Here is a 24,881-nt window from a genome sequence, read left to right on the forward strand (position 1 = left end):
GAGGGGGTGGGGGGCGGGGTTATAAAAGAAAATTTAAAAAAATAAGATTAATACTGATCTTAATTACACATTAATTATAAAAGTTATTCACTATAGGAGCCTACTGGGCAGGGCTATATTGATTGTTTAAATTTTAGACTATATTAAATATATATTAAGAACAGCTTAGCGTGGTCTGAACAGGGCAGTAAGATAACTAGCAGAATATTAGACCACATTCACCTTTTTTCAGACCATGATGAGCTGCGACCCGCAGTGGGGCTTGCTACATGACTGTCCCGAAACAACCTAATTGATGGTGAGTCAGAAGAGATCCTCTGGGTTAACTATCGCAAAAGTCTGCACTGTCTGTTGGTAGCTTCTCGCAATCCTGGTCTATTAATTTCTCCTTCTATTTCTGGGCATCCGGAAATCCTGAAAATGCCTCCCTCTCATGCACCGTACGGCAAATGGACAAGCCCACTCACCGCGGACCGGTTGGCAACTGACAGCATTTCGCTGCACGAAGTAGTCGTTGATGTATGTGCTCTGTTCACTCAAGCTTACTTGGTCTGTCGCTAACAGGTACAGGAGTCAACTGGTGCTATTTACTCGGTGGAGTGTCACCCTACCGAAGGTGGTCGCTTTGCAATCATCCAACATCTCAACGGACAAAGCCGGGACGTCTTACCAAGAGATTACAGTGCACATGCAACGGTGCAGGAGCTTGGAGGCGGCTCCATTTTGATGAGGCCGAATGGAAGGGTTCTCTTTTCAGACGAGAAATCATGCAGTCTGTATTTGTTAGACCCGGCATCAAGTGAAGTCGCTCTCGTGCATTCGACAGTCCAGGGCGTTCGATATGCCGATTTCTGTAATCATCCCGTCGATACGCAGTGGGTGCTTGCAGTCAAAGAAGACCACCGAGATGCGACCCCTGAGACCCAGGCAACCGATGTGCACAACACTTTGGTGGCGATTGACATTCTCTCTAATACAGAAGTCACCATTGCTCAGGGCGATGACTTCTATTCGCATCCTAAGTTTGATACGTCAGGCAAACATGTCTCATGGATCCAATGGAGTCATCCTGACATGCCCTGGACAGGAACTGTGCTTTACGTAGCCGAGTGGGCGGGTGGATGTCTGAGGAATATAACCAAGGTCGCTGGGGAGTACCAGAAAGAAAGCATCGCTCAGCCGAAATGGGGGCTGGATGGAGCACTGTACTTTGCATCCGATCGTACTGGCTATCTGCAGCTCTACTCATACAACGTACACGATACTTCCGTTAGCGCTCTATATCTGGAGGGCCTGGCGAATGCAGACTTCGCCGCTGCCGAGTGGGAGCTGGGCAGGTAACTCTTCCGTCGTTTGCCAGTTGATCAAGGAAACTAACATTCACAGTTCCACCTATATATCACTCGACGAAAAGACTATGGTGGCGACAGCTATTACTCATGGCACCAGTGAGCTTGTTCTTATTGACATCCCCACATTGTCGGTCCAAAAGCTGGGGCTTCAGTACGTGGACATCGGAGTTCGTGCCAATGGTATTTTCCGCGCTTCATCCAGCTCCTTCGTTGTCGTCGGCGCCTCAACGAAGTCTCCCCAGGAACTCAGTTTGATTTCGCTTACCTCTTCATTTGAACCGATTACAACCGTCCTGAAATCAACAGCATCATTCAACCTGGCACCAGATTACGTTTCTGCCGCGAAAGAATACACTGCACCTCAGAAGTACGGTCCTAGATGTGACGGAAATGTACACATGTTCTACTTCCCCCCTTGCAATCCCGAGTTCGAGTGCGACGGACATCTTCCACCTCTTTTAGTGTACGTCCATGGCGGACCAAATGGATGTGTCACTCCCGCGCTGAACCTAGAAATCCAATACTGGACCACGCGCTGATTCGCCGTCTGTGCCCTCAACTATACCGGTTCGACCGGTTTTGGGCGGGAATACCGAGAACGACTTTCCGGGTACTGGGGCCTCGTGGACACAGGCGATGCAGTTAGTGCCGTGGAATTTCTGGCTAATGAAGGGTTGATCGACAAAGCCCGCGTAGGGATCTACGGCGGCAGTGCGGGTGGTTACCTTACGCTGCAGGCTCTGCACATGTATCCTGATGTCTGGGCAGCAGGAGTCAGCTCCTACGGCATCAGCGACGTGAGGGCACTCCAGGCTGATTCCTATAAGTTTGAGAGTCAGGATGTGGACCGATTACTATTGAGCAAGACTGCAAAGGAAGACAAGGAGCAGGAGCTCACAAATCGCAGCCCATGCAATTATGCCCACAAAATGAAGGCCCCACTGCTGTTGCTGCAGGGGACGTCGGATATGGTGGTTCCTGTGGCCCAGGCAAGAATGATGGCTAACGCCATGCGTGTGCATGGACGTGTCGCGGAAGTTGTCGAATTCGAGAATGAAGGCCATGGGTGGGTTGGCGAGAAGACCATCTACGAGTCCTACAAGCGGAAGGAGGATTGGTGGACACGCCATTTAACTTGAGTTCAAAATATTGCGTGACATGCGATGAATCAACGGACTTATTCAATGATGCACTTTCTGGGTAAAAATCTCTTTAGCGGACCTTTCCTTATTATTGAGTGTGGCCATAACTAGTGCTGATAAGTAGAATCTCCATCTGGTGATGGGTACGATCAGCGGCTCAAAGTATTACTCTTTCGATGAGACTACCAAGTCTTTTTTGTCCACCTTCATATTTTCCTTCTGAAATTTCCAGGGCCCCTGAAACATATATGTGACGAAGAATGTGCTCCAATAAGATCAAGCAGCTAGTAAAATCCCTGTCAAGACTATCAAGGCGAGATGCGCCGTCTCAAGACCGTTACACAGCCACCACCCTCTGACCATGATAGAGGAATCATCAGCGTCATCCTAGGTAGTGAGAGAAGCCTTGATGACCCAGATGACCATAAAACAGGCCATGGGATAGGCCCAATCGGACGGAGACCAAGAAGCAGCCGCTGGATTAGAATAAGATTGCAGCCTCCACAGTGAGAAAATGATACGCAGGGTCCAACCAAGCACTTTGCTCTTGGCGGAAACCTTGTCTCCAGGGAATCCATCCGAAATTGCCAGAACGGCAACACGGCGCTGCGACGATCCCCTCAATATGAGCAAATTAGTGAGCCCACCAAACACGGGGACGGGAGGATTAGGCTGGCAATGGGTCCCTTGAGCCCCAAGAAGGTGGTCGATCCCAAAACTAGAACCTCTGATAGAGCCGCAATTTGCCTGGAGACAGTTGTCTACCAACAACGCAACGTGGAATATGAGCTCTGGCAGCCACCAGTCATTCTAGTGGCATATGGTTGGCTGGCCAAGAGTACCTCTTGCAGCCAAAGCTTGCCTTGGCTCCAAGGTAAAGGATAGGGTGTTCCATGATATCGAGATGATCATAGGAATTAACGACGGAATGGATTGTCTTAGCGTGGAAGGGCAACACAGGATGGAGCTTTAATACCACGCCTCCACCGCATAGCATTTTGGAAATAATGGTACATTTTCTGTGTAGGTGCATCCTCTTCGTTATACCTCTCGTCTTCCATCTCGTCCGGGAGTTGAGACCACCGTAATTGTTTAAGCCCTCTCATTCTCACCCCTCTCATTGATACACCCCCCAGCCTTGCTTGATGTGCAATTTCTGGACCTGCAATGCGCTTCTCCTTCTGGCAGGGGTCGTTCCGGCCGATATCTAATGCCATAATAGACCAAGATTCCGAGATGGAATTTCAAAGTGTAGCTAGTACTTATCATATTACGTATACTACTTACAAATATTGAATTGGTCTAAATGATAAATGATTAGGCAAACAATAATTCAGTCACCCAAGATATCTCAACGACGACTGATTCCCTTTTTGTCTCCAACTTACCTTAACTTGTATTCAGGAAAGGTATATTGTCAACACTAGCTCATACATATTCTTCTCTTGGCTATCAACGATATAATCCAAACAATATTACTGCTGTTACACAGCCTTCGACGGCTGCTGACAAAAATCACCGTCGTAGTACAGCTTGGACTGGTTTGTTGAGATGTGAGCGTCCATCTCCCCAGAGGACTACGCAACATTAGATAATGTAACCATGAGCATGGCTAGTAGAGGCAACCATGACAGCCAGCAGACCACCCGAGCCGGAAACCAGGCAGCTAGTTACATGGATGCCTACTCAACTAAGGAGTGCCGCCGGAACCAGTGACTTTCAGCTGCGTATAGCTCCTTTACACTGCTAAGGGCGTACTCCGTATAGTGTCCCTAGTCGGCAAAGTGGAGATGATGTTTGCAGTCTGCTGGCTTTGTTCATGCACCCAAAGTGCTAGTTAGTCGATCTCAAAGATCTATCTGCATTGTTGAGGAAATGATAGTCACCAGGTGGTCAGTGCTTGCTGTCGACACAAACATAATTCTTCATGTTGCGGACTATCTTGGGACTGACTTGTGGACCCACAAATGAGCACTATTCTTGACTAAACCCCTGTTCTAAGTAACTTGCATCTCTCAATCCAAGTATGGTTGATTCCACTACATCAAGGAAACTTTGTCTTGGTTCTATCTATCGGGCAGGTGCTGGAGATAGTATGTTCGAGTCAATGAACTGACATGAACACTGATTTATTAACCCGACGAGCATGCTTTAGATCGCAAATTTACCGGAAAATAGCAACGATAATTTGTTATTTATCCGAGTGCCACCTTCTACTATCTGACTCGAACATACATACTAGAAATTCACCTTGGCGATTTTCTGTGATATCAGATTCATCCGGTGGGTCACACATGAGATGTCATAAACTCATTTGTCTTTGATTTACTACCGATTCTGCATGCACCTACAAGTTGTGTGAGGTTCGGAAAGACATTTGCCCCAGGTGATACGTCAGATATGTCCCCCTGAATATCATGCATCTTTGTGGGGATTTGCCCGAACACAGCTCACTAATTCCGAACTGTATGCAGACGTTGCATAAGCGATTCATGCAGGAGTAAGTACGTTGGAGAGGACTTCACTACACATGTTCTGGATATCACTTGGATAATCCTTGATGGTCTCTCTGCCGAGACGTCTTCAGCACTGTAGATTGCGCACTGCCACCACCAAGACTATCTTCATGCAAGGAGTTAGTCTGACTTCTAGAAAAGAGTTTGTTGGATCCTAATCTGCGGTTGAAAGCTTCATCATCGCAGAAGATTTCAGATGCCCGTGATATCCCATAAAGGCTAAGGGGCATCCAGGTGCAGTCCAACAACTATAAGAAGGCATCTCGCGGCAATCCTTCCAACCCATCAACAACACAATCCGAGCTTTTCTCTAATTTATCTCACATATCATTCAAGGATCTACTACTCTTCTTTCCCTCTATCCAACCATCAATCGTCATGAAGTTCTTCGCAGTTGCTACCCTCATCGCGGCCACCGCCATGGCCGGTGCTGTCCCTCGAAGCTACCAGTGGATCAGCCACAACGACCGCTCAGAATCAGGACTCAGCAGCTCTCATGCTCAAAATGCCTGTGGAACGAACAATGTAAAGTGCTGTCAGGGTTTCAGTCCCGAGCATGGACTGTCCCGCCAAGATGAGAGTCGCTTCCGGGCCGGATTGGGCGAGGGAGTACCCGGCGAACTGCAGGGTGGAAACAACTGTGGCCCTTGTAAGTTGATCTCCTCAGTGTTTGCTAGGTATGGAAGCTGATCATTGTCTAATAATAGGCGGCAATGAAGAAGGATCTCGGAGCGTTGCCTGCTGCTCTGAAGGCGTGAGTGACCTGGATTCCTAACCAGGTCAGATGAAAGATAGTACTGACAATCACCTTGACACAGAGCAATAACCTCATCAGCCTCCCATGCATTGCCATTGGGCGCCTGATGTAAATGTCACTCTTCGCTGCGCGAACATTCCGGGGCGAATCTCTCGGCTAATGCTGGATTATGTACAGTTGGGTGGTATTAATGGGTCAAAAGATGATTTGTTGATGTTTGCGCGTCATAGTATTTGAATGTTTTGGAGTCCCTTACTCTTCTTTATTGGCTCTTTCTTCGTTAGTTGTTGTCTAAGTACAGAATCTTCCTCGGTCACTGGGGAGTCCGTTTATTCTATATGACCTTGAGTTGATCGAAGCTCAGGACTCGATATACCTTGTTTTGTTGATATAGTTTTGAGCGTCCGTGTTGAACTACTAGGCTGGGCTTTTGATTTTTGCCCAAGAGCTTCAATACTAGGAAGCAGGGCTCGAGTTGCGCAGAGCTCGAGCAGGACATGCCCTTGGAGAGTATGAAATCTTTATCGTCAGACCGATTGGCCTAGTGGTTTTAGGGCGTCTGTCTTACATAATTGAATCTCACAGAAGGTCCCCGGTTCGATCCCGGGATCGGTCATTTGTTTTATTTTTTACTCACATAACTTTTTGCTCTCATGCTTTTTTGATAGACTTTTATATTGATAGGTCTTTCTTTTGCTAGTCAGGCTGGCATTATGGAGCTCTTGAGTCAATGTTTCAAGTTTTCCTTCATCACTCTGTGCAATATACTTGCTGGGACACTTCGGGAGCCATTCCGGGCCAACAAAGCCCGCCTATAGTCAGTCAGTCCATTGCAATCAACTTACACAAGTACGACGAACATGATGTGCACATTGCGTGAACCTCGATATGTTGAAATCCAATACAGCAGGAATTAAGTTTTCTTCCCTCAATACGAGTTCAGTAATCCGTGGCTGGCTCATGTCAATTTAGTCATCCGGCCTCCACCGGAAGAGATCCCGTTCCCCGCGACCCCGGATTTTCTTCCTTCTGCATCGCCCCAGCTACTTGCTGTATCTCTGGGGTCTTCTGTCCAGGATCGCATGACACCCCAGATCCCTCCCCACTATGTCTAGCGTGCAGGACTCTCATGTTCGTCATTCCGACAGCTCTGGTCGCCCCAATAAACGTCGCAAAGTCGCAATTGCTTGCGACGAATGCCGTGCTCGGAAGGTCCGCTGTGACGGGAGACAACCCGGTGCGTATTGCCTCACTTGTGTGACTCTTCCGAGAGACCCAAGTTACGTCGCTAATCTCTGAGTGCCAAGTCTGTGGGCCGTGCGCAAAACGAGTGGACCAGGGAAGCCAATGTGTTTACACTGGGGAATTGGAGAAAAAGCGAGCAGTTCGCAAGTGAGTGCCCTTCTGGCTGCCTCAGGCACTAACGGGCTCCTTCCCGATTTGTCCACTCGAACTAACACTCTATTCATAATGGCAGTTACATCGAAAGTCTGGAAAGCCGGATCAAGCATCTAGAGAGTCCTCGTTCCTTCTATGACAGTGGAGAAGGAGGGCCTATGCAATCTTATGATGGCTCGGACCAGGTGCAGGTAAGCTACTCCTTGCTCCGTTGCCTTCCAGCATCGCAGATTATACCGCCTGTGAGAGGAAGTAGTATATTCAGGTCACACTCACACTTTGCAGCATCATGCCTCGCCCTCTTTGGAGGTGCCCGTTCGCCAAAACCGACCTAGGAGCATTATTTCTACAACTACGACGAATGCGGACCATCTTTCTCCGGCGCGAAGCACCTCACAATGTACACCCAAAGGGAATCCCCATCTTGTCACCAGGCACACTACCTATCAATCACCAGCCTCGCTGGATCAGTCGCTGCGACTGAAAGACCCAACGGACAGTGTCAATGCCATGATGGGTGCCGTGGAGGATGAACGTCCCACACAGGGCTTTTTTGGTAGCTCTAGTGCTGCCAGCTTTATCCGTCAAATCAAAACTGCCATAGATAAGAAGGTATCCTCGCCGAACCGCCACACTTCGGATTCGATTCTTGGGGTCGGTCCGCCTCCCAGTTTGATGGCCACGAAGAAGCCACGGTTATCCACAGTCCCCAACTATGTCCTCCCTCCACGAAAGACGGCAGATAGCCTCATGGGGGTTTACTGGGAGTTTGTTTTCCCACTATATCCACTCGTTGACAGCCTTCAGTTGAGAAGAGAGTATGAGATGATTTGGACTGGGGAGGCTCTTCAATCTGATGAAAACATGCTTATGTGTACCGTCAATGTCATTTTTGCACTGGCCTGTCAACTGGCTGACTTTATCCCACCAGAGGAGCGAGAGGCTTCTGCAGATGCATTCTTTACTCGTGCAAAGGACCTTCTTCAATTCAACCTCTGGAACACAGGCTCTGCTGCTCTGATTCAATGTCTGCTTCTAATGGCTCAGTATTTGCAAAGCACCGACTCCGCCCATCAGTGCTGGATTGTCACCGGGCTGGCTATCCGCAATGCCCAAGGCCTTGGCTTGCACCTTCCCCAGACGATCGCTCGTCTACATAATCCCCAGGAGCAACAGCTGGCTCGCAAAATATGGCACGGATGTGTCCTGATGGATCGGTACGTGACCTCAATCCAATCAGTCGTTCTGTTCAAATATTGACATCGTGTAGAGTTATATCCATGACATTTGGGCGCCCTGCCATGATCTCCAAGGCGTCATGCGGATCGGTCCCTCTCCCGGCTACGGTGGATGAGGAGTATATCCCTGCAGTTTCTGGGTCCGAGGTGACTCAGCCAGCAGACCGACCATCAGTCATGGCATTCTATGCAAAGTCTCTTGAGCTTTATGAAATCCTGAACGACATCCTGTTGAGTCTGTACAGTCCGACAACCGATGAAAGCCCAGAAAACATTTATGACTATTACTTCAATAAAGAAGCAAATCAGGGAGAGCGGACGATATTCGAACTCGACCGGGCACTTACGAAGTGGTCCCGAAGCCTACCATCACACTTGCGAGGTGAATCTCATCTAGGGGGCGGATATACAGTTTTCTACCACCAAAGTGTTGTATTGCGTGCAAGGTATGTTGCCTAGTATGTGTTAAATGGTCAATTGCCAAACTAACCGTCTTACAAGATTCCTTCACGTAAGGATGCTTCTCTTCAGACCCATCCTGTCCAGATACTGTACTTCACGTGAGATCGGGATTGCGGATCCAATGATTTCCCTACAAGACTCTTTTCCTCAGCGAGTTGCATTGCAATGCTCGACCATTTGCGTCAAGGTCGCGCAAGAGGTTATCGGGCTAATACACAGTAATATGCCCGCTGATGGAAGTTCAGGCCCTCTTCCTGCTTGGTGGTACAACATACTGTGTGAGTAGTCTAGCCCTGGTGAATAACTGTCAGCGAAGCTCATGATGTACAGACGTTTACACCGCTGCCACCGTCCTCATAGCTGGTCGTCTCTGTCCTGCTATATTAGAAGAGGTGACTGAAGCTGCAATCACGCAGTCGTGGGAAAACGCTTTGGAGGTATTGCAAAGATATCATAGCCACAGCACGTCCGCCCGGCGATGTGTTGCAGCTCTCGAAATTCTCTACGAACGGGTAGTATCCGAAGGGCCTCCACTCCATGACCACCAAACGAGCGCTTTCCCCACGAACCCTGCGTCTAATGGTCTCGGCGATCTCTCTTTAGGGGAGGGTATCAATTCAATACTGTTGGATAGCCTTGACTTCCCAGACTTTCAAGATATGTCATGGTTGAACAGTGTTCCCAGCAACCTCTTCTGAGCAAGCATTTTGATGGTGAATTCCTTTCTACATACGCAATTTGCAGAACAAACTTTGTTTCTTGGTCTGCTACACGAGAGTGAATTTGCAACTTGTTTCGAGCAAACCAGCTAATTACAGCATGATATCGGTCTAAGCAAGGCAGCTGTCGGAGAATGTAATGTCCTTTCTTGAAACAATTCACGACGTATTCAGGGCTGTAAGCCATCCAAAACAGAGCTGTTCAATTTTGCTGTTTCAAGTTGTACATCACTAATTATATAGTATAGGTTCTTCCATGCCATGACCACATCAGTCCGTAACATCATCTTGCATCTTCTGGTCTGCGCGCGTAGCCACGAAATGTATGGCGATGATTGGGAGAAGTGCGCAGACTCCGATGATAGCACACATGACACCAGCTGCACCGCCCAAGCCCAAAGTCTCGAACATATCGGGGAAATAGAAAGGACCGATCTGAAACTATTAGCGAAGAACCACTAATGCTTGGTGCTTTTTGACTTACAAAACCATAAACATGTCGAAAGACATTGATGCAGACGCCAATACTGGTCGATGCTTCCTTATAGCTGTCGATGGCGAACGAAATCAGGATTGTCGTTATGATTTGGTTTCCAAAACTGGCGATTGCTGCACCGACACATGGGGTCACGTTCCAGCTGGTAGCCTTCTGTAGCTGGAAGCCCCATACGAGAAGGCCGGCAATGACAGTGGCAATTCCAATGTATGAGAGCCATAGCCGGTCTGCGGGGCGGTGATATCCTCGTCTTTTATGCATGACTTGCAGAAACCGGTCTGACATAGGACCACTCAACTGCTCGCCGAGGACACACCCGATAATGATAGCGATGAACTGCAGACCAATTTGCTGCGAATCGAAGTCAAACTTCTTACCGAAAGCGATTGGCATTTCAACAACCAGAGCAATGTTTCCATAGCAAAACACTATAGAATGAGCGCATGCAGGAATCAGCACCCTAGACAGCCTCGTACAAAGAAGTGGCTCGATGAATTCGCGAATCTTAAGGGGACGAGGGTTGATCCGGCGAGGGATAAACTTCTGAACGAAGCGAGATCTCGCCACCACTGCATCAGAAGGACCACCATCGGTCGGAATGTATAGCGTTTCTTCACCCAAGAGCAGATAAGCGATGAACTGCCCGAAGTTCATCATGGCGAATATCCAGTAGATCCACTCAAACCCAATGCGCTTTGTGACAAAGCCCATGATGAATGGCCCACCTGGAGTTCCAAGGGTCAACATAAGTGTCCACCATCCAAGTTTCTGGGCTCGCTTCTCTGGCTCACACAGCTCCGTGATCACACCGCTGCCTATTCCAATAGGAGGAGAAATCAGGACTGCTGTGAGCACTCGAGTGACCATTTGTGTTCCGTAAGTAGTACAACGAGCTCCGCCGATATTGCAAACCATACTTCCAAGGACCGAAAACAGGAAAACATGGTATCGTCCGTAGGTAGAGGTAATAGGTCTCCAGAAAAGGGGACAAATTCCTAAGAGCAAGATCTGTATGGATGATCGATGTGAGTCGGGCGATCCTTTCAATATAAAAGGGGAAAGAATTGACGCTGTCAAGGGAGGAAGAAGTAACGATATCACGGACCTGGACAGAGGTAAGATAACTGGCTTGTGGCACGGTTACGTTGTACCTTTCAGCCATGATGTCGTAGGCCGGTATAATGCCGGCCGCCATGAAGGTTGCAGCCATCGAATGAAAGGCCACCATCAGGATTTGGGCATTTTTCTTCCAGACAGGCCAATTCTGAGGGTTGGTGGGAGAGGTATCTGTCCAAGAGCTCCTATTGGGCTGCTGGTCAGGTGGCGTGGGGGATACATTCTCAAGATAAACCTCTTCATGGCCGTTCTTCTTCAGTGTGTCAGAGCGGGCCATGTCGGTGCCCATGGATACTTCTTCTGTCATGGCTGCAGAAAAGAGTATGCTGGGCGCAGATCGAGGCGTCGAGGTATGGGTGGTAAAAGAGATTAAGGCCAGAGGCAGCGGTGTTGGTGAGGACTAACACTACCAACAGCTCTATGCAAAGATACTAGTCTTCAGCCTACTTTATATTCCGGGCAGCCCTGCACCGCGGTGTGCGTTCCGGTCCCCTTGCAGGCCATGACCACGGGACTGGAGCTGAGCCAAGCTGAACGCCATATCAACAGAGTGCACGGTCCTTGGGCAGCTGGATGCCAAGAAGGTATATCATGCGGATCATCACCAACTAACCACTGATGAGAGGAATTGATTCCGAATTCTGAGCTCAGTAGTGGCCAACAGCCTGCTACCCGAGGTTATACACTGCAGACCCAAGCCAACGTTGACCGGGATGGCATCCGACGGAATGTTCGGTGACGGGCGTCGGATGCGGGTCCGTTGATCTTCGCCCAACTTTATAAGACCCTGATGCTGTCGCGAGTCTGGGGGAAGCTAGTTGCTAGTATGTACCAGGGTTCAGGGGGTCTTGATCCGGGGTACGGATGGATCCCCGCATTTGACTGGCTCCAGATCTAACTTTTGCGTGTCGGAAGTCTATCGGCTAGATTCCCGGATATGGCTCTCAATATCGGATGTCGTCTTGGCTGGATTGATCATGTACTGTATGGACGTGTGGTTAGTTCTGTATTGAGTCCAGGGGTTCAAGGAGAACTTTCGATGAAGACAGACGCGAGTGATGACACTTTGATGGGCAATGGGGCAATGAACACGGTACTTACCATCGCAATTGACTTTTGTCGTAGGAATCTCCTTGGGGAGTGTGCTTTGTGCAAGGACATGTCTTTGGTGCCAAACCTGGCTACTCAGGAGAGATGTGGATACATGGCAGAGAGTCAACTGATATAATGCTGTTCACAACAGAACGGAACCCTCGATGCAAGTGCTTTAGTTGTAACTCATGATAGCTTACCCACAAAGACAGTCTATGAGGGGATCGAAGCTACAAAAATCATCGGGGCAATACTGGCCGAGCTATTTCTCCGTTGAATGACTGGCAACAATTTCTCCGTCTCGCTTGGCTGCTAAATCCCCGCGATTTACCCCAGATTCTAAGCGACAGCCTCTGCAGCCATTGACGGGCACTTAAACACCCTCATGTCACTAATTTCTTCCTGTCATGCATCGCACACACTTCTTGGCCCTGCACAACAACATGTTGTCAATCTCCTCATTCGGGGTAATGCAATCCGCACCTCAGCACTCTCACCACCACAAAAACTATAAGATGGCATACAATCTATTCTCCACAGAACCCTACAATCCCACCTACAGGGTGCATATCCATCTCCTCCAGACAGCACCACCACCACAATGCGCCTCCTCCACCCCCTCATCCCAACCTCCCTCCTCCTCACCCTCACCACCGCCACCCTCCACACCACCCAAACCAACACCACCATAACCCTAACCAACAACCGCCTCACCGCCAACTTCTCCAAATCCCAAGGCCGAATCACCGACCTCTACCTCGACAACCAAGACCTCCTGGGCCCCCAATCCGGCGACACCGGCGTCGGCCCCTACCTCGACTGCTACTGCATCCCCTCAGGCTTCTACACCCCAGGCTCAACCTCCCCAGCGCTCCAACTCATCACGGGCGTCGACAAATCCGGAACCCACTATGCCGGAGTCCTCATGGACGAGACCTACCCTCCCACGGGGCAACACTTCCAACAATACTGGTTCCTGCGCGACGGCGAAACAGGCCTACACACATTCAGTCGATTAGCGTATTACAACGAGACGACACCATTCTTGCGCAACTTGCAGGAGTTTCGCACCCTGTTTCGGCCAAACACGGAGCTTTGGACGCATTTGACGTCCAGTGAGGTGCAGACTGCGCCGTTGCCTAGTACCAAGGCTGTCGAGGAGGAGGTGGTCGTGCAGGATGCTACTTGGACGTTTAATAATACTCCTAGTGATGCTTATTATGTCCAGTTTGCGGATTATTTTACTAAGTATACATTTTCGAATGGTATGTTGTACGTTTTTTATGGATGTGGTTTTTGGGGGGATGTGGCTGACTTGTGGTTTTTACTAGCGTGGAGGGATAATTCGGTTCATGGCATGTATGCTGATGGGAGTACCTCGAATGGGAGTACGTTTGGGGCTTGGTTGGTTATGAATACGAAGGTATTTTGTTTCCTCGAAGGTTTACTACAATCGTGGCTAATGAGGTAACTTGTGTTTGGTTTAGGATACTTACTACGGTGTATGTCACTACGTTCTTTCAGCCGGGGGAGGAATATACTGACAACCTGCATAGGGCCCCCTGCACTCGGATCTCACCGTCGACGGCATCGTCTACAACTACCTCGTGTCCAACCACCACGGCGAAGGTACTCCCAACATCACCTACGGCTTCGATCGCACCTTCGGCCCTCAGTACTATCACTTCAACGGCGGAAAGGGCTCCACTGCGTCTCTAAAGGAGCTGAAATCTGATGCAGAATCCCTAGCAGATCCAAGCTGGAACATCGACTTCTACGACTCCATCGCCAAACACGTCGTCGGATACGCCCCCTCCAGTCAACGCGGTAGCGTTCAAGGGAAGATCAAGCTTCCCAAAGGTGCCACTAGACCGATCGCGGTCCTGACCGTGGACGGTCAGTATTTCCAGGACAACTCGGTAAACTCATCCTCATACCAGTACTGGGCTGAGATCGACGACTCCGGACATTTCAACGTGGACCACGTCAAGGAGGGACCCTACCGACTCACTGTATACGCCGACGGCATCTTCGGCGACTTCGTACGCGACGGCGTGCAAGTGAAGGCCGGCAAGAAAACCACTATTCAAGAAACCTGGAAGGCAGAGTCCGCAGGCACCGAGATCTGGCGACTAGGAACACCCGACAAGTCTTCCGGGGAGTTTCGACACGGCGTTGCGAAGGACCCCACTCACCCGCTTCACCCTCCAGAGTACCTGATCTACTGGGGCGCATATGACTGGCAATCAGACTTCCCGGACGGAATCAACTACACAATCGGCACCAGCGATCCCACAACCGACCTGAACACAGTCCACTGGTCAGTGTTCGGGCCGACACCAAACGATCCGCGCGTCGAATACGATACCACGCACGACTGGACGATCAACTTCCCTCTGAGTGAGGAAGATCTCGCAGAGCGGTCCAAGGCCACGTTGACCATTCAATTAGCGGGAGCGAAGGCAGCATCCGGCAACACAGACGTGTACAATGCGTCGGAACCATATGCCAATCTCGCCTTGGAGAGTTACATCAACGACCAGGCGGAGCCCCTGACCCTTCTGGTCGGGTTCAACCAGTCAAGCAGCTGCATTGTGCGGTCGGCTGTGAGTTGCTATCAGGTTCGCTCGCGCATGGAGTTCCCGACGGATTGGCTGAAAGTCGGCAATAACGTTTTGACCTTGCATCTTCCGTACAATGCGACGGATACCGAGACGGCGATTTTGCCGGCGACGGTGTACGTGCAGTATGATGCGCTGAGGTTGGAGGTTTCGTAGAGGGGTAAGGGTGTATAGTATAGACTGTTGTCGAACTTTATAGGCAATCTGCAGGTAGCAAAGAGACCGTGATGGGTGCTGCTTTTAGTGCGATAATTTGAGAAGAACAATTCCAAAAGCGGAAAAGTCAGAGAATATAGGAGTGATAACTCTATAGTAGATTACTATCAGCTTATCATCCCAATTCTTATCAGGCGGTGCATGTTGTAGACAGCGGCCATTAACCATAATAACTGTGTAAACACCTGTCTCCGCAGTCGATCGCGGCCAGATTCCTATCATCCTGTCTGTCATTGGCTCTGAAGAAGCTCGAGCCACTCAGCTGTGTCAATTCTCATAATTGAGATCAGACGCCACGCCACCAATCTGAGCCAGTGGTGGTCCGTTCCAATGTCAGCATAACCGAGGCAGTTCCGGGTAAATTGGCCGATTGCCTGATGGTGAGCATCACGCGCCGTTCTGCAGATACGACAGGTCATTCACTTTGCTATCACTGCTTCACATGCAGTGTGCGATTGCGTCTTGGATCTTGCAATATTGACTTCTTTATTTGGGACAGAAGTTCGAATTTCTGTAAGGTATTGACAATAATGAGAAAGGCGAAGAGGGTTCAAAGCTGAAGCTAACCGTGGTCTCGGTGAACTTTCAGATGATCGGCCTTTTCCTAATGTGGTAAAAGCCTCGGCACATCGGGGCATGCTTTAAGGGATACTAATCCACTCGCATTGATTGGCAACAATGACTTAAAACCAGACCGTAGACGGATTTACTTCCCCGCATTCTTCTTCTGCAGCCCTTGTTTTATTTCTGCAAGGTTCTGACTTTCTTTCTCTTTGTTGTGGTATTTGAAGCTGTGACATAGCAACAACGCGACCATGTCGAAGACCTTCACCCGCGCCGAGGTTGCGCAGCACAACACGGAGGACTCTGTTTGGTGCATTATCGATCACCGCGTGTACGATTTGACCGATTTTATCGACGCACACCCCGGTGGCAGTGTTGTTTTGAACCAGGTCGCAGGCACGGATGCCACGGTCGATTTCTATAATCTTCATCGACAGGAAGTCCTCGAGAAATACAAGGATCTTTGCATTGGAACGGTAGCCGGCGAAACCCCGGAGATCGTCACCCCCGAGCCCGGCAGCCTGAGCCAGGTTCCTTACGCCGAGCCTCTATGGCTGCGTCCGCAATTCAAGAGCCCCTACTTTAATGACAGCCATCGCCGCCTTCAGAAAGCTCTCCGGGAGTTCACGGATCGCTATATTACCCCTGAGGCACAGGAGAAGGAGAAGGATGGCACCTATATCAGTCAGGAGTTGATCGATCGCATGGCGGAGGCAGGAATTCTAGCAATGCGCTTGGGTCCGGGAAAGCATTTGCACGGGCGGAAGCTTCTGGGCGGTGTCATCGATGGAAAGGAGTTCGATTACTTGCATGACATGGTGCTCTCCCAGGAGTTGGTGAGATCTAATGCTCGAGGTTAGTTTGCTCTTCACGTTGGCCTGGGCCGGTGGGACATTGTACTGACTGTTGGCAGGCTTCCAGGACGGTAACATGGCAGGCATGTGTATTAGTTTGACTGCCGTCCAGCAGTGGCTTCGTAATGAGCCTCTTCGGCAGAAGATCACAGACGAGGTTCTGTCTGGAAAGAAGAAGATGTGTCTGGCGGTTACAGAGGCATTCGCCGGTAGTGATGTCGCTGGTCTTCGCACAACCGCGAAGAAAACCCCTGATGGCAAGCACTTCATCGTGAACGGAACCAAGTACGTATAGCTCGGTCCGTCGATCAGAGGTACAAGAACTTACGATTATTCCAGGAAATGGATCACTAATGGCATGTTCTGCGACTACTTTGTCACTGGCTGCCGAACCGAAAAGGGTTTCTCGGTGCTCCTGATTCCCCGCGACGAAGGAGTCGAGACTAAGCAGATCAAGACCTCCTACTCGACAGCTGCTGCCACCGCGTTTGTTCAGTTCGAGAACGTCAAGGTCCCTGTGGAGAACCTTCTGGGTGAGGAGGATAAGGGTTTCATTGTGATTATGAGCAACTTCAACCACGAGCGCTTCATGATGTGTTGCAGTGTGATCCGCATGTGCATGACCGTTGTGGAGGAGTGCATGAAGTGGTGTAATCAACGCATCGTCTTTGGCAAGAAGCTGATTGAGCAGCCTGTTATGCGGCAGAAGTAAGTTTCCGACGTTGTTGATGGGTCTCTAACAGGCTAACATATCTCAGACTTGCCCGAATGATCTCACTTTGCGAATCGAACCAGGCCTGGCTGGAATCTATTGCATACCAGATGTGCAACATGACCTATGCGCAGCAGTCGGCTAATCTGGGTGGTCCCATCGGCCTGCTGAAGTCTCATGCTACCCGCTCCGCACAGGAGATCGCAGACCTTGCGACCAACATCTTTGGTGGACGGGGTTTGACCCAGTCCGGCATGGGTAAGGTCATTGAGATGTTCCATCGGACATACAAGTTTGATGCCATCTTGGGTGGCACGGAGGAGATTCTGGCCGATCTGGGAGTTCGTCAGGCGATGAAGAAGTTCCCCAAGGCGATGTTGTAGATATTGCATTCTTAATCGAAGGCCCTGCGGGACAGGGTATAGTCTATAGTCATCGGGTATTGGTCATCTGCCTTTTGCATAAGATTTGATTGTACACAAAAGTCATTGAACCAATCTGATCCTCGAGGTCGTGCTATCATCGTCTGTCCATCATAAGCATTTAGAAAAGCGTTCGTACTTCTGAAACGGGTTCAAGGAATTGATAGATGCCGCCACCAATAGCAGTCGGCTTATGGCACAGGTTCCTGCAGGAAGTAAGGTTATCGGACTTGAGACATGCTCGGAGAGTTCTTAGGGTTTTGTGATAAAGTTGAAGCTGTAAGTATTTAAATAGCTCAAGCAATATTGCAGCTGTCCGATCGTCTCTTCTCCATGTCAGGCATGAGATTCTCAAAGAGAGAAGCGACTAGTAGGTTCACTGCTTTGGTGGATGTCCTTATCACTCTCCTGTGTCACCCCAAGCAGCCTCGTCGGTTAACGTAATCGGGTGCTAATCCCCTATATCATCGGCAGATCCTCGTCCGAGCATTTTCTGTAATCTCATGCTTATAAGTTATCCTCTAGTAAGGAGTAAATGCATGGTGTGATGGTATGTAATTAGAGTGGAAACTTAACAGTGGTTGATCGAATTAGTTCATCATTGTACTGGTAAGTACTAATAGCAGTCTTCATGTGCCGTGAAATATATATGTAGTAACAAGTAAATCATTAAACAACTCTGGCCCAGTCTATGGTGACATTCGTTGACTTAGCAAAACGTCCAGTAGGTCAAAAACTAATAGTTGTATTTTAGGTGTATTAGCACCATTGAACTAATATGTGAAGTGACAGATTGACTGTAGTATAGTAGTCGATGGTGTTATCTATCTGGGAAGGCGCGATCCTGACTAATCATAGATTACGAGGTTCTCCGCAGGCTGCAATGAAGTCGTAAGCGCCCTCAAGTCCCCTCTTAAATACAGACATCTCCACACTCACATCTCACTCCTTCTCCTTTCAGAAACCATCTTTGTCATCCATCAAGATGGCTGAAAGAACTGGTTCCTTAAGCTCAGACAGTGTGTTGGCGATCGCTGCAACAGCTCTTCGCGCAGATGGGGCCGCGCCGCCTAGCCTCAAGACGCCATACGAGGCGATCGCTCTAGTCGGCCATGCGTCCATGGCAGCAGTCGGCTTCCGCTTAGTTGGACTTGGGGAAGACCACACGCTAGGTACGTGCGATGCGAACACTGCAAGGTAAAGAAATACGCCTTACTGATAATTCTCAACCTCTCAGAGAATCAATCCGATAGCCCCTCACTCCCCGCAGAATGGAACGCCAACACGGCCTTTGCTTTCCGCTATGCCCACTCACAGTCGTCGATGCAATACCTGCTCAAGATTAGCCGACTTGGAAATAATGCTGTCATTTTCGCCTTGGCTTTGGGCGATGACAGAACGACATCTTTTGACCTTCCGGTGAAAGACTATGTCTCCGAATCCGCGCTTCCCTTGCCCCCTACCGCCGAGGATCTCCCAGCAGCACTTCGCGAAGCATTTATATCCCCCTCTCGTATTCAGGACTTGATCGGATTATTCAAGATCAACGTCATTCAGAAGCTGGCGCCTGGACTGTATAAAGAAGGCTACGAAGATTCCGACCAGCCACAGGAGACGTTGCGCGAAAGAACTCTGGAAAGACCTCCACGCCATGATCCTCTACGAGACGATCCGATGCCCCAACCCGCTCGCCCGTACCCATTTGATGACCCCCTGGCGGTGCCTCCCCGACGACCCGTCCCAGCTGGGGATTTTCCGCCACCAGGATTCGAGGATGAGTTCGAGATCCAGAGACCGCCTCGAGGATACCCGGGAGGTATGGGAGGAAGAAACCCGATGAACATTGGAGACCGAGATTTGTACCCAGCGGGACTAGGCCCGAATGATCCTTTGCGAGGAGGTATAGGCCCTGGGCTGGGAGGTGGCGGCGGTGGTGGCATGCACCCCACGTTCGATGATCCTCTGTTTGGTGGACCTCGTGGACAAGGGTACGATCCTCAAGCACCACCAGGATCGCGGTATGATCCGGTAGGACCCGGACAAGGGGCACCGTTTGGACGAGGACAGGGGCCGTATGGGGGACGCGGGTTTGGCGGAGGGTTCGGGGGATTTGGTGGTGACATCATTTAAGCGCGGCGGCTGAGGCTTGGGGGCGGAAATTTTGCAGACCAAAGTTTGTTTGAAAACTACACCGTACATAACTAGTTAGTGCACGACGTGATGACACAGAATGAGTGATGATATGATTTTTGTATTTATATGAATGTTGAGATTAGTGTTATTTTGTTATGAAACAATTGATATGTTTGATCTTGTGCAATTAGTAAATTCAATGAATGTGTTGTTGTTTCTGTCCCCCTCCACACCAATGCTTTTTGTGGCGGGTACCATAGAAAGCTGTAATAATTTCTGGGGCAAGAAAAAGGGCGAAAAAAGAATACTAAGAACAGGGTAAGTGTGGCTGATGCACAAGCTGGAAGGGGAAGGCGGGCGGTGTGGCGCACGGACTTGGGAAGCCCAGTTTTGGGCGAGTTTCGCACGACCAGCAAAGAACATACTGCTAGTTGTACCTCTGACCACCACCACTACCACCAGCAGCCACCAGCGACCACCGCCATCCCAGCTCACACCTCCCTTTCCTTATTCTCTCTTGTCATTCCCCTCTCCCCCAACCTTTTCCCTTCATCTCTTCCTTCCCCCCCAATCCCTCCACAATTCAAACCCCCTTATTTGCCCCTCTTATCTTTCTTCAATCTGTGGGTGACAGGGCTTGCTGTCCCATTCTTGGTCCGTCGTTCAATTTCCGTTGGTGCACCGTGTCTCGTCCGACCGACCTGGTTCCCCCCCCTCTAAGAAATCCACGCCTCCCTCACGAGACCTCCCCTCTCCAGTTGGTCCCGCTCCACCAACCCCCCTCGGTTGCAGTCATCTTGAACTCGCTCTCTTTTCCCCCACCACCCTCATCTTCGCTCTTGGTGGTCACTTTCAATGGACAATAACATGGAGATCGATACGGCGCGGTCGCCCGAACCTCACCACCTCTCCCCGACCACCGACCCGGGGTCCATACCCACCCTCGATGGATGGATCGAAAGCTTGATGACCTGCAAGCAACTAGCGGAGGAAGATGTCCGGAGGCTTTGTGATCGGGTGTGTGCTGCTTCTGCTGGAAATTTTGGGTGTATTCGGGAATGAATAATCCTAATCATGGTCGTGTTTTTCTACATAGGCAAGAGAGGTTCTGCAGGATGAGTCGAACGTGCAGCCCGTGGTATGTGATTGAACTTTTCTGCTGTTGTTGTTGTGGCCTGCCTTCCCGCGCTGCCCGGCCCTGCTCGTGGCCCCGCGGCCGTTGCGACCGATCGGGACTGACTCTTTCCAATCTATAGAAATGTCCAGTGACTGTGTGCGGTGATATACACGGTCAGTTCCATGATTTGATGGAGCTGTTCCGCATTGGTGGCCCCAATCCGGATACAAACTACCTGTTTATGGGTGAGTTGGCGTGTTACCGCTTATGCCAGTCGTCCCCCTTGGCTCACCCGCCCGCCCACTAGGTGACTACGTCGACCGTGGTTACTACTCTGTAGAGACCGTCACGCTCCTTGTCTGCCTCAAAATCCGTTACCCCCAGCGTATCACCATCCTGCGAGGAAACCACGAGTCGCGCCAGATCACGCAAGTCTACGGCTTCTACGATGAGTGCCTGCGCAAGTACGGCAACGCTAACGTGTGGAAATACTTCACCGACCTTTTCGACTACCTCCCCCTCACCGCACTTATTGAGAACCAGATCTTCTGTCTGCACGGCGGTCTGAGTCCGTCGATCGACACCCTCGACAACATCCGTTCTCTGGATCGGATTCAGGAGGTCCCGCACGAGGGTCCCATGTGTGACCTTCTGTGGAGTGACCCCGACGACCGATGCGGCTGGGGTATCTCTCCCCGTGGTGCTGGATACACATTCGGGCAGGATATTTCGGAGGCATTTAATCACAACAATGGCTTGACTCTGGTGGCACGGGCGCACCAGCTGGTAATGGAGGGTTACAACTGGTCCCAGGATAGAAATGTGGTCACGATTTTCTCCGGTATGCTTGCACTGCAGGATTTGGTTCTTGTCATGCGTGATTTGGCGACCATGACTAACCACGTCTCTCTAGCTCCTAACTACTGCTACCGCTGCGGTAACCAAGCCGCAATTATGGAAATTGACGAGCATCTGAAATATACCTTGTATGCGGTGACCCCACCATTGCAATCGGAGAAAGTATTTACTGACGCAATCTACAGCTTACAATTCGATCCCTGCCCGCGCGCAGGAGAACCCATGGTCTCGAGGCGCACACCTGACTACTTCCTGTGATTTGATTTTTGTGATAGACATAACCGGCTCACCTCTGGCAAGTTGAGGTTCTCCGACCCTTCGAAAGGGCTCCAGGGACGTTTGGCAACAGAAAGACACAACCAAGGCGGTCTGGCCTAAATAATTGTATGTCCGTATTTCTGACCGTGTTGATACCAATTCATGAAAATAAAAGACGTTCCGAGACTTGGTGTTCTTTCTGTACCGTCATAATACATACAATGTGCATTATGGTTTCTTATTGCCACCCGGTGGGGTGATGCCCTGTGTCGCTGCCTGAAAACCGGTATACGCCTCAGGTAGACATACACCACACATGCATTATGAGCTTCGAGCCCAATATGACAGACCAACCGTAATCATTTATCATTTTCTACCCATTTGTCATGCTTTCAGGCATACCTGAGCATTTGGTGAACATGCCCGGCTTTGTTGCCCCTCTTTCATCTAGTCGAATAAGCCTCTTCAACTCTTCTTTCTATTCCCCTCAACAAATGCAAAGAAAAGGTGAATTCTGTAGATTGATGGTACCTGAATATACTATACGTCATGCACACGTCACACTTCTTCAGAGAAACAATACAAAGGTAATGTTGGCATATACCACTACTAGTGTCTCAAATATGTACAGACAAGACACCTAGTAATACAATCATGACAAATCACAGGCATAATAAACAAGGACACGCACACACAGAAAAGCAATGGCTAAACTCAGGGGAGAAAAATAACAAAACAAAACACAGCATATATCTGCTATACAAAAATTAGATCTTCATCCCCTGAGCCTTCTTGGCCAATAACTCCTCGACTTCCTTTTCGTGCTTGGAGAAGTTGTCGACGAGGTTATCCCACATCTTAGGCTCGTGTTCGTGGCGCTTGTTGCTTGTCCAGGCGTAGTCGGTGATGGTGAATGGGCGACTTGACTCGAACATGAATGCCATTGAGGCTTCGGAGATCCGCATGGCTGGCGGGTCGACTTCCGTGGCGGCTTTGAATTCTTCGTAGGCGACGCCGTGGGGGACCACTGTTGATGATTGAGTTAGATGGATGATCTATCTGGGTCGGGATGGGGGTGATGCTTACTGCCACATTCGAAGGAGACACTTCCGGGCTGGAAGGCGTCGGAACGACCGCCGTAGTCGCCGTAGATTAGACCCATCAGTTCGGAGGCGGCGTTGCGGTGGTAGTATGGAGGTCGGTAGGTGTCTGTTATTGGTACTGTTAGCGAGGTGGGAGAGTCAAGTGATTTCAGTTTGTGGGGGTACGTACGCGATGCAACATCCCAGCGAGGAGAGAAGATGAGTAGATCGGCCAAGGGAGCAGTGGGATCCCGAGACTTGGCTGTAAGGACACAGAAGATGGAGGGGTCCATATGATCAACGGAGATGGAGCCGACGTTGACGAACTTGGTCATGTCGTACTTGTAAGGCACCTATATGACCCATTAGTCTACTTTTGGTTGGAAACATGCTGGACAGGGGAGTAGCATACATAGTTGCCATGCCAGGCAACCACGTCAAAGGGACTGTGGTTCTGTGTGCTCTTGAAGAACTTTCCGCCCAGCTTGTAGACAATCTCCCAAGGCTCCTTGGAGATCTCGTACTTGGCCGTAGGGTAGAGGAAGTCCCGTGCATTGGCGAGTCCGTTGGCACCCAAAGGTCCCAGCTCAGGGAGTTCGAATTGACTACCCCAGATTTCAAGAATGTAACCCCGAGAAGGCCCATCGGGAAGCTCTACGCGGAAACGGATGCCGCGTTGGATAATGACAATCTCTCCAGGCTGGACGAACAAGGGACCAAACTCGGTCTGAATGTCCAGTGCACCCTGTTGAGGGACGATGGCCATCTCACCATCCGAATTGACAAAAGCCTTCTTGGTCATGCTGGTGTTAGCAGTGTAGACGTGGGTGGCCAGGCCTTCCCGGAGGGTTGGCTCGCCGGAGCCAGCCACGGTCTTCAGACCAGAGACAAAGTCTACTTCGCCATTGGTTGGAATGTCAAAAGGGTGCCAGGCAAGCTGGGTAGGGGAGACATGGACGCGGGGGTTCAGAGGGAGAAAGTTGGATTCTGTGTCCTTGTTATCGGGAAGGTCGGTCTATAGTCAATGTTAGTAGGTAGCAACCCTAGATGACAGCTGCAGAACATACGAATCCCTGGTGGGCAACAGCCGGACGGGCACGGTACAGCCACGCCTTCTTGTTGCAATGCCTCGGGGCAATGAAGGCCGTGGCCGTCATCTGCTCAGCGTACAGGCCAAAGCGGACATTACGAGGGCTGTTTTGGCCCTGTGGAAGGGTTCCAGGCACAGCCTCGGAGGCGAACCTAGTAGATTAACTACATCAGCCAGTTGAATCGCTAGATGCAGGAGAACGCTTTGACATACGAGTTGCCGAATCCGGCTTGGTACTGTTACACTTGAGTTAGCTACGGTAAGCAGAGGATAGGCATTGGCACAAAACACTTACTTCATAAGGATCATTCCGCCTGGTAGCGAAGGAGGGAATGGTGCCATCCTTCTGTGTCTCTGCCCAGTGGAAGATCTTCTGGTATTCTTTGGGGTCGGCGAGGTCACTTGTGGAGGGCATGATGGGTGGTAGGTCTCAAAAAAGGAGCTATTATAGGAGTAAAGGGGAGTTTGAAGAAAGAGGATAGCGCGTTTATAGAGTCATGAACCGTGATATATGGGGAGGAGAGCCGGGGCAGGTTCCAGCAGGCTCATATACTTGAGCTGGTGGAGTCGGTCCAAGCGGGAAGCCATTATGAAGCAATTAATCAGACCGCTGGCCATCCGGATATCCGGGCCAGCTGATTCCAAGACAGCAAGTCAGGATGGATG

At 50.1% G+C, this 24,881-nt stretch overlaps 9 protein-coding genes and 1 non-coding gene across 10 annotated transcripts; 8 read left to right on the forward strand and 2 right to left on the reverse strand.

Annotated features, from left to right (window-relative positions):
- Positions 1–420: 420 nt before the first annotated feature.
- Positions 421–2,491, forward strand: AtWU_06382 (S9 family peptidase; the record flags this gene model as incomplete). Its single annotated transcript, XM_035501491.1, has 4 exons — positions 421–519; positions 571–1,337; positions 1,387–1,815; positions 1,999–2,491. The coding sequence occupies 4 exons, from the start codon at positions 421–423 to the stop codon at positions 2,489–2,491; spliced, it is 1,788 nt and encodes a 595-aa protein (XP_035357384.1).
- A 2,897-nt stretch (positions 2,492–5,388) lies between these two features.
- AtWU_06383 (acetamidase regulatory protein) lies at positions 5,389–5,879 on the forward strand (the record flags this gene model as incomplete). The annotated part of the gene is made up of 3 exons (XM_035501492.1): positions 5,389–5,659; positions 5,718–5,764; positions 5,829–5,879. The coding sequence occupies 3 exons, from the start codon at positions 5,389–5,391 to the stop codon at positions 5,877–5,879; spliced, it is 369 nt and encodes a 122-aa protein (XP_035357385.1).
- Positions 5,880–6,297: 418 nt separating this feature from the next.
- AtWU_t163 lies at positions 6,298–6,383 on the forward strand. Its single transcript is given in 2 exon segments — positions 6,298–6,336; positions 6,348–6,383. It is a non-coding gene; the product is annotated as a tRNA-Val (tRNA).
- Positions 6,384–6,874: 491 nt separating this feature from the next.
- On the forward strand, positions 6,875–9,563 carry AtWU_06384 (transcription factor domain-containing protein; the record flags this gene model as incomplete). Its single annotated transcript, XM_035501493.1, has 7 exons — positions 6,875–7,004; positions 7,075–7,159; positions 7,245–7,356; positions 7,451–8,382; positions 8,436–8,849; positions 8,905–9,143; positions 9,196–9,563. The coding sequence occupies 7 exons, from the start codon at positions 6,875–6,877 to the stop codon at positions 9,561–9,563; spliced, it is 2,280 nt and encodes a 759-aa protein (XP_035357386.1).
- Positions 9,564–9,854: 291 nt separating this feature from the next.
- On the reverse strand, positions 9,855–11,503 carry AtWU_06385 (MFS multidrug transporter; the record flags this gene model as incomplete). The annotated part of the gene is made up of 3 exons (XM_035501494.1): positions 9,855–10,019; positions 10,069–11,088; positions 11,186–11,503. 3 exons carry the CDS (start codon positions 11,501–11,503, stop codon positions 9,855–9,857), a joined length of 1,503 nt encoding a protein of 500 aa, XP_035357387.1.
- A 1,386-nt stretch (positions 11,504–12,889) lies between these two features.
- On the forward strand, positions 12,890–15,065 carry rglB (polysaccharide lyase family 4 protein; the record flags this gene model as incomplete). The annotated part of the gene is made up of 4 exons (XM_035501495.1): positions 12,890–13,553; positions 13,620–13,711; positions 13,776–13,790; positions 13,845–15,065. 4 exons carry the CDS (start codon positions 12,890–12,892, stop codon positions 15,063–15,065), a joined length of 1,992 nt encoding a protein of 663 aa, XP_035357388.1.
- Positions 15,066–15,940: 875 nt separating this feature from the next.
- On the forward strand, positions 15,941–17,638 carry AtWU_06387 (acyl-CoA dehydrogenase family protein; the record flags this gene model as incomplete). Its single annotated transcript, XM_035501496.1, has 4 exons — positions 15,941–16,544; positions 16,603–16,828; positions 16,883–17,251; positions 17,302–17,638. The coding sequence occupies 4 exons, from the start codon at positions 15,941–15,943 to the stop codon at positions 17,636–17,638; spliced, it is 1,536 nt and encodes a 511-aa protein (XP_035357389.1).
- Positions 17,639–18,662: 1,024 nt separating this feature from the next.
- On the forward strand, positions 18,663–19,807 carry AtWU_06388 (proteasome inhibitor PI31 family protein; the record flags this gene model as incomplete). The annotated part of the gene is made up of 2 exons (XM_035501497.1): positions 18,663–18,849; positions 18,915–19,807. 2 exons carry the CDS (start codon positions 18,663–18,665, stop codon positions 19,805–19,807), a joined length of 1,080 nt encoding a protein of 359 aa, XP_035357390.1.
- Positions 19,808–20,665: 858 nt separating this feature from the next.
- On the forward strand, positions 20,666–22,043 carry AtWU_06389 (serine/threonine-protein phosphatase; the record flags this gene model as incomplete). The annotated part of the gene is made up of 6 exons (XM_035501498.1): positions 20,666–20,827; positions 20,907–20,948; positions 21,067–21,172; positions 21,235–21,768; positions 21,841–21,913; positions 21,971–22,043. 6 exons carry the CDS (start codon positions 20,666–20,668, stop codon positions 22,041–22,043), a joined length of 990 nt encoding a protein of 329 aa, XP_035357391.1.
- A 767-nt stretch (positions 22,044–22,810) lies between these two features.
- Positions 22,811–24,630, reverse strand: AtWU_06390 (putative homogentisate 1,2-dioxygenase; the record flags this gene model as incomplete). The annotated part of the gene is made up of 7 exons (XM_035501499.1): positions 22,811–23,070; positions 23,130–23,252; positions 23,316–23,478; positions 23,538–24,140; positions 24,193–24,367; positions 24,429–24,451; positions 24,511–24,630. 7 exons carry the CDS (start codon positions 24,628–24,630, stop codon positions 22,811–22,813), a joined length of 1,467 nt encoding a protein of 488 aa, XP_035357392.1.
- Between the last annotated feature and the right edge of the window lie 251 nt (positions 24,631–24,881).

Source organism: Aspergillus tubingensis (genome assembly GCF_013340325.1).
Source record: "Aspergillus tubingensis WU-2223L DNA, scaffold_8, whole genome shotgun sequence".
Taxonomy (NCBI): domain Eukaryota; kingdom Fungi; phylum Ascomycota; class Eurotiomycetes; order Eurotiales; family Aspergillaceae; genus Aspergillus; species Aspergillus tubingensis.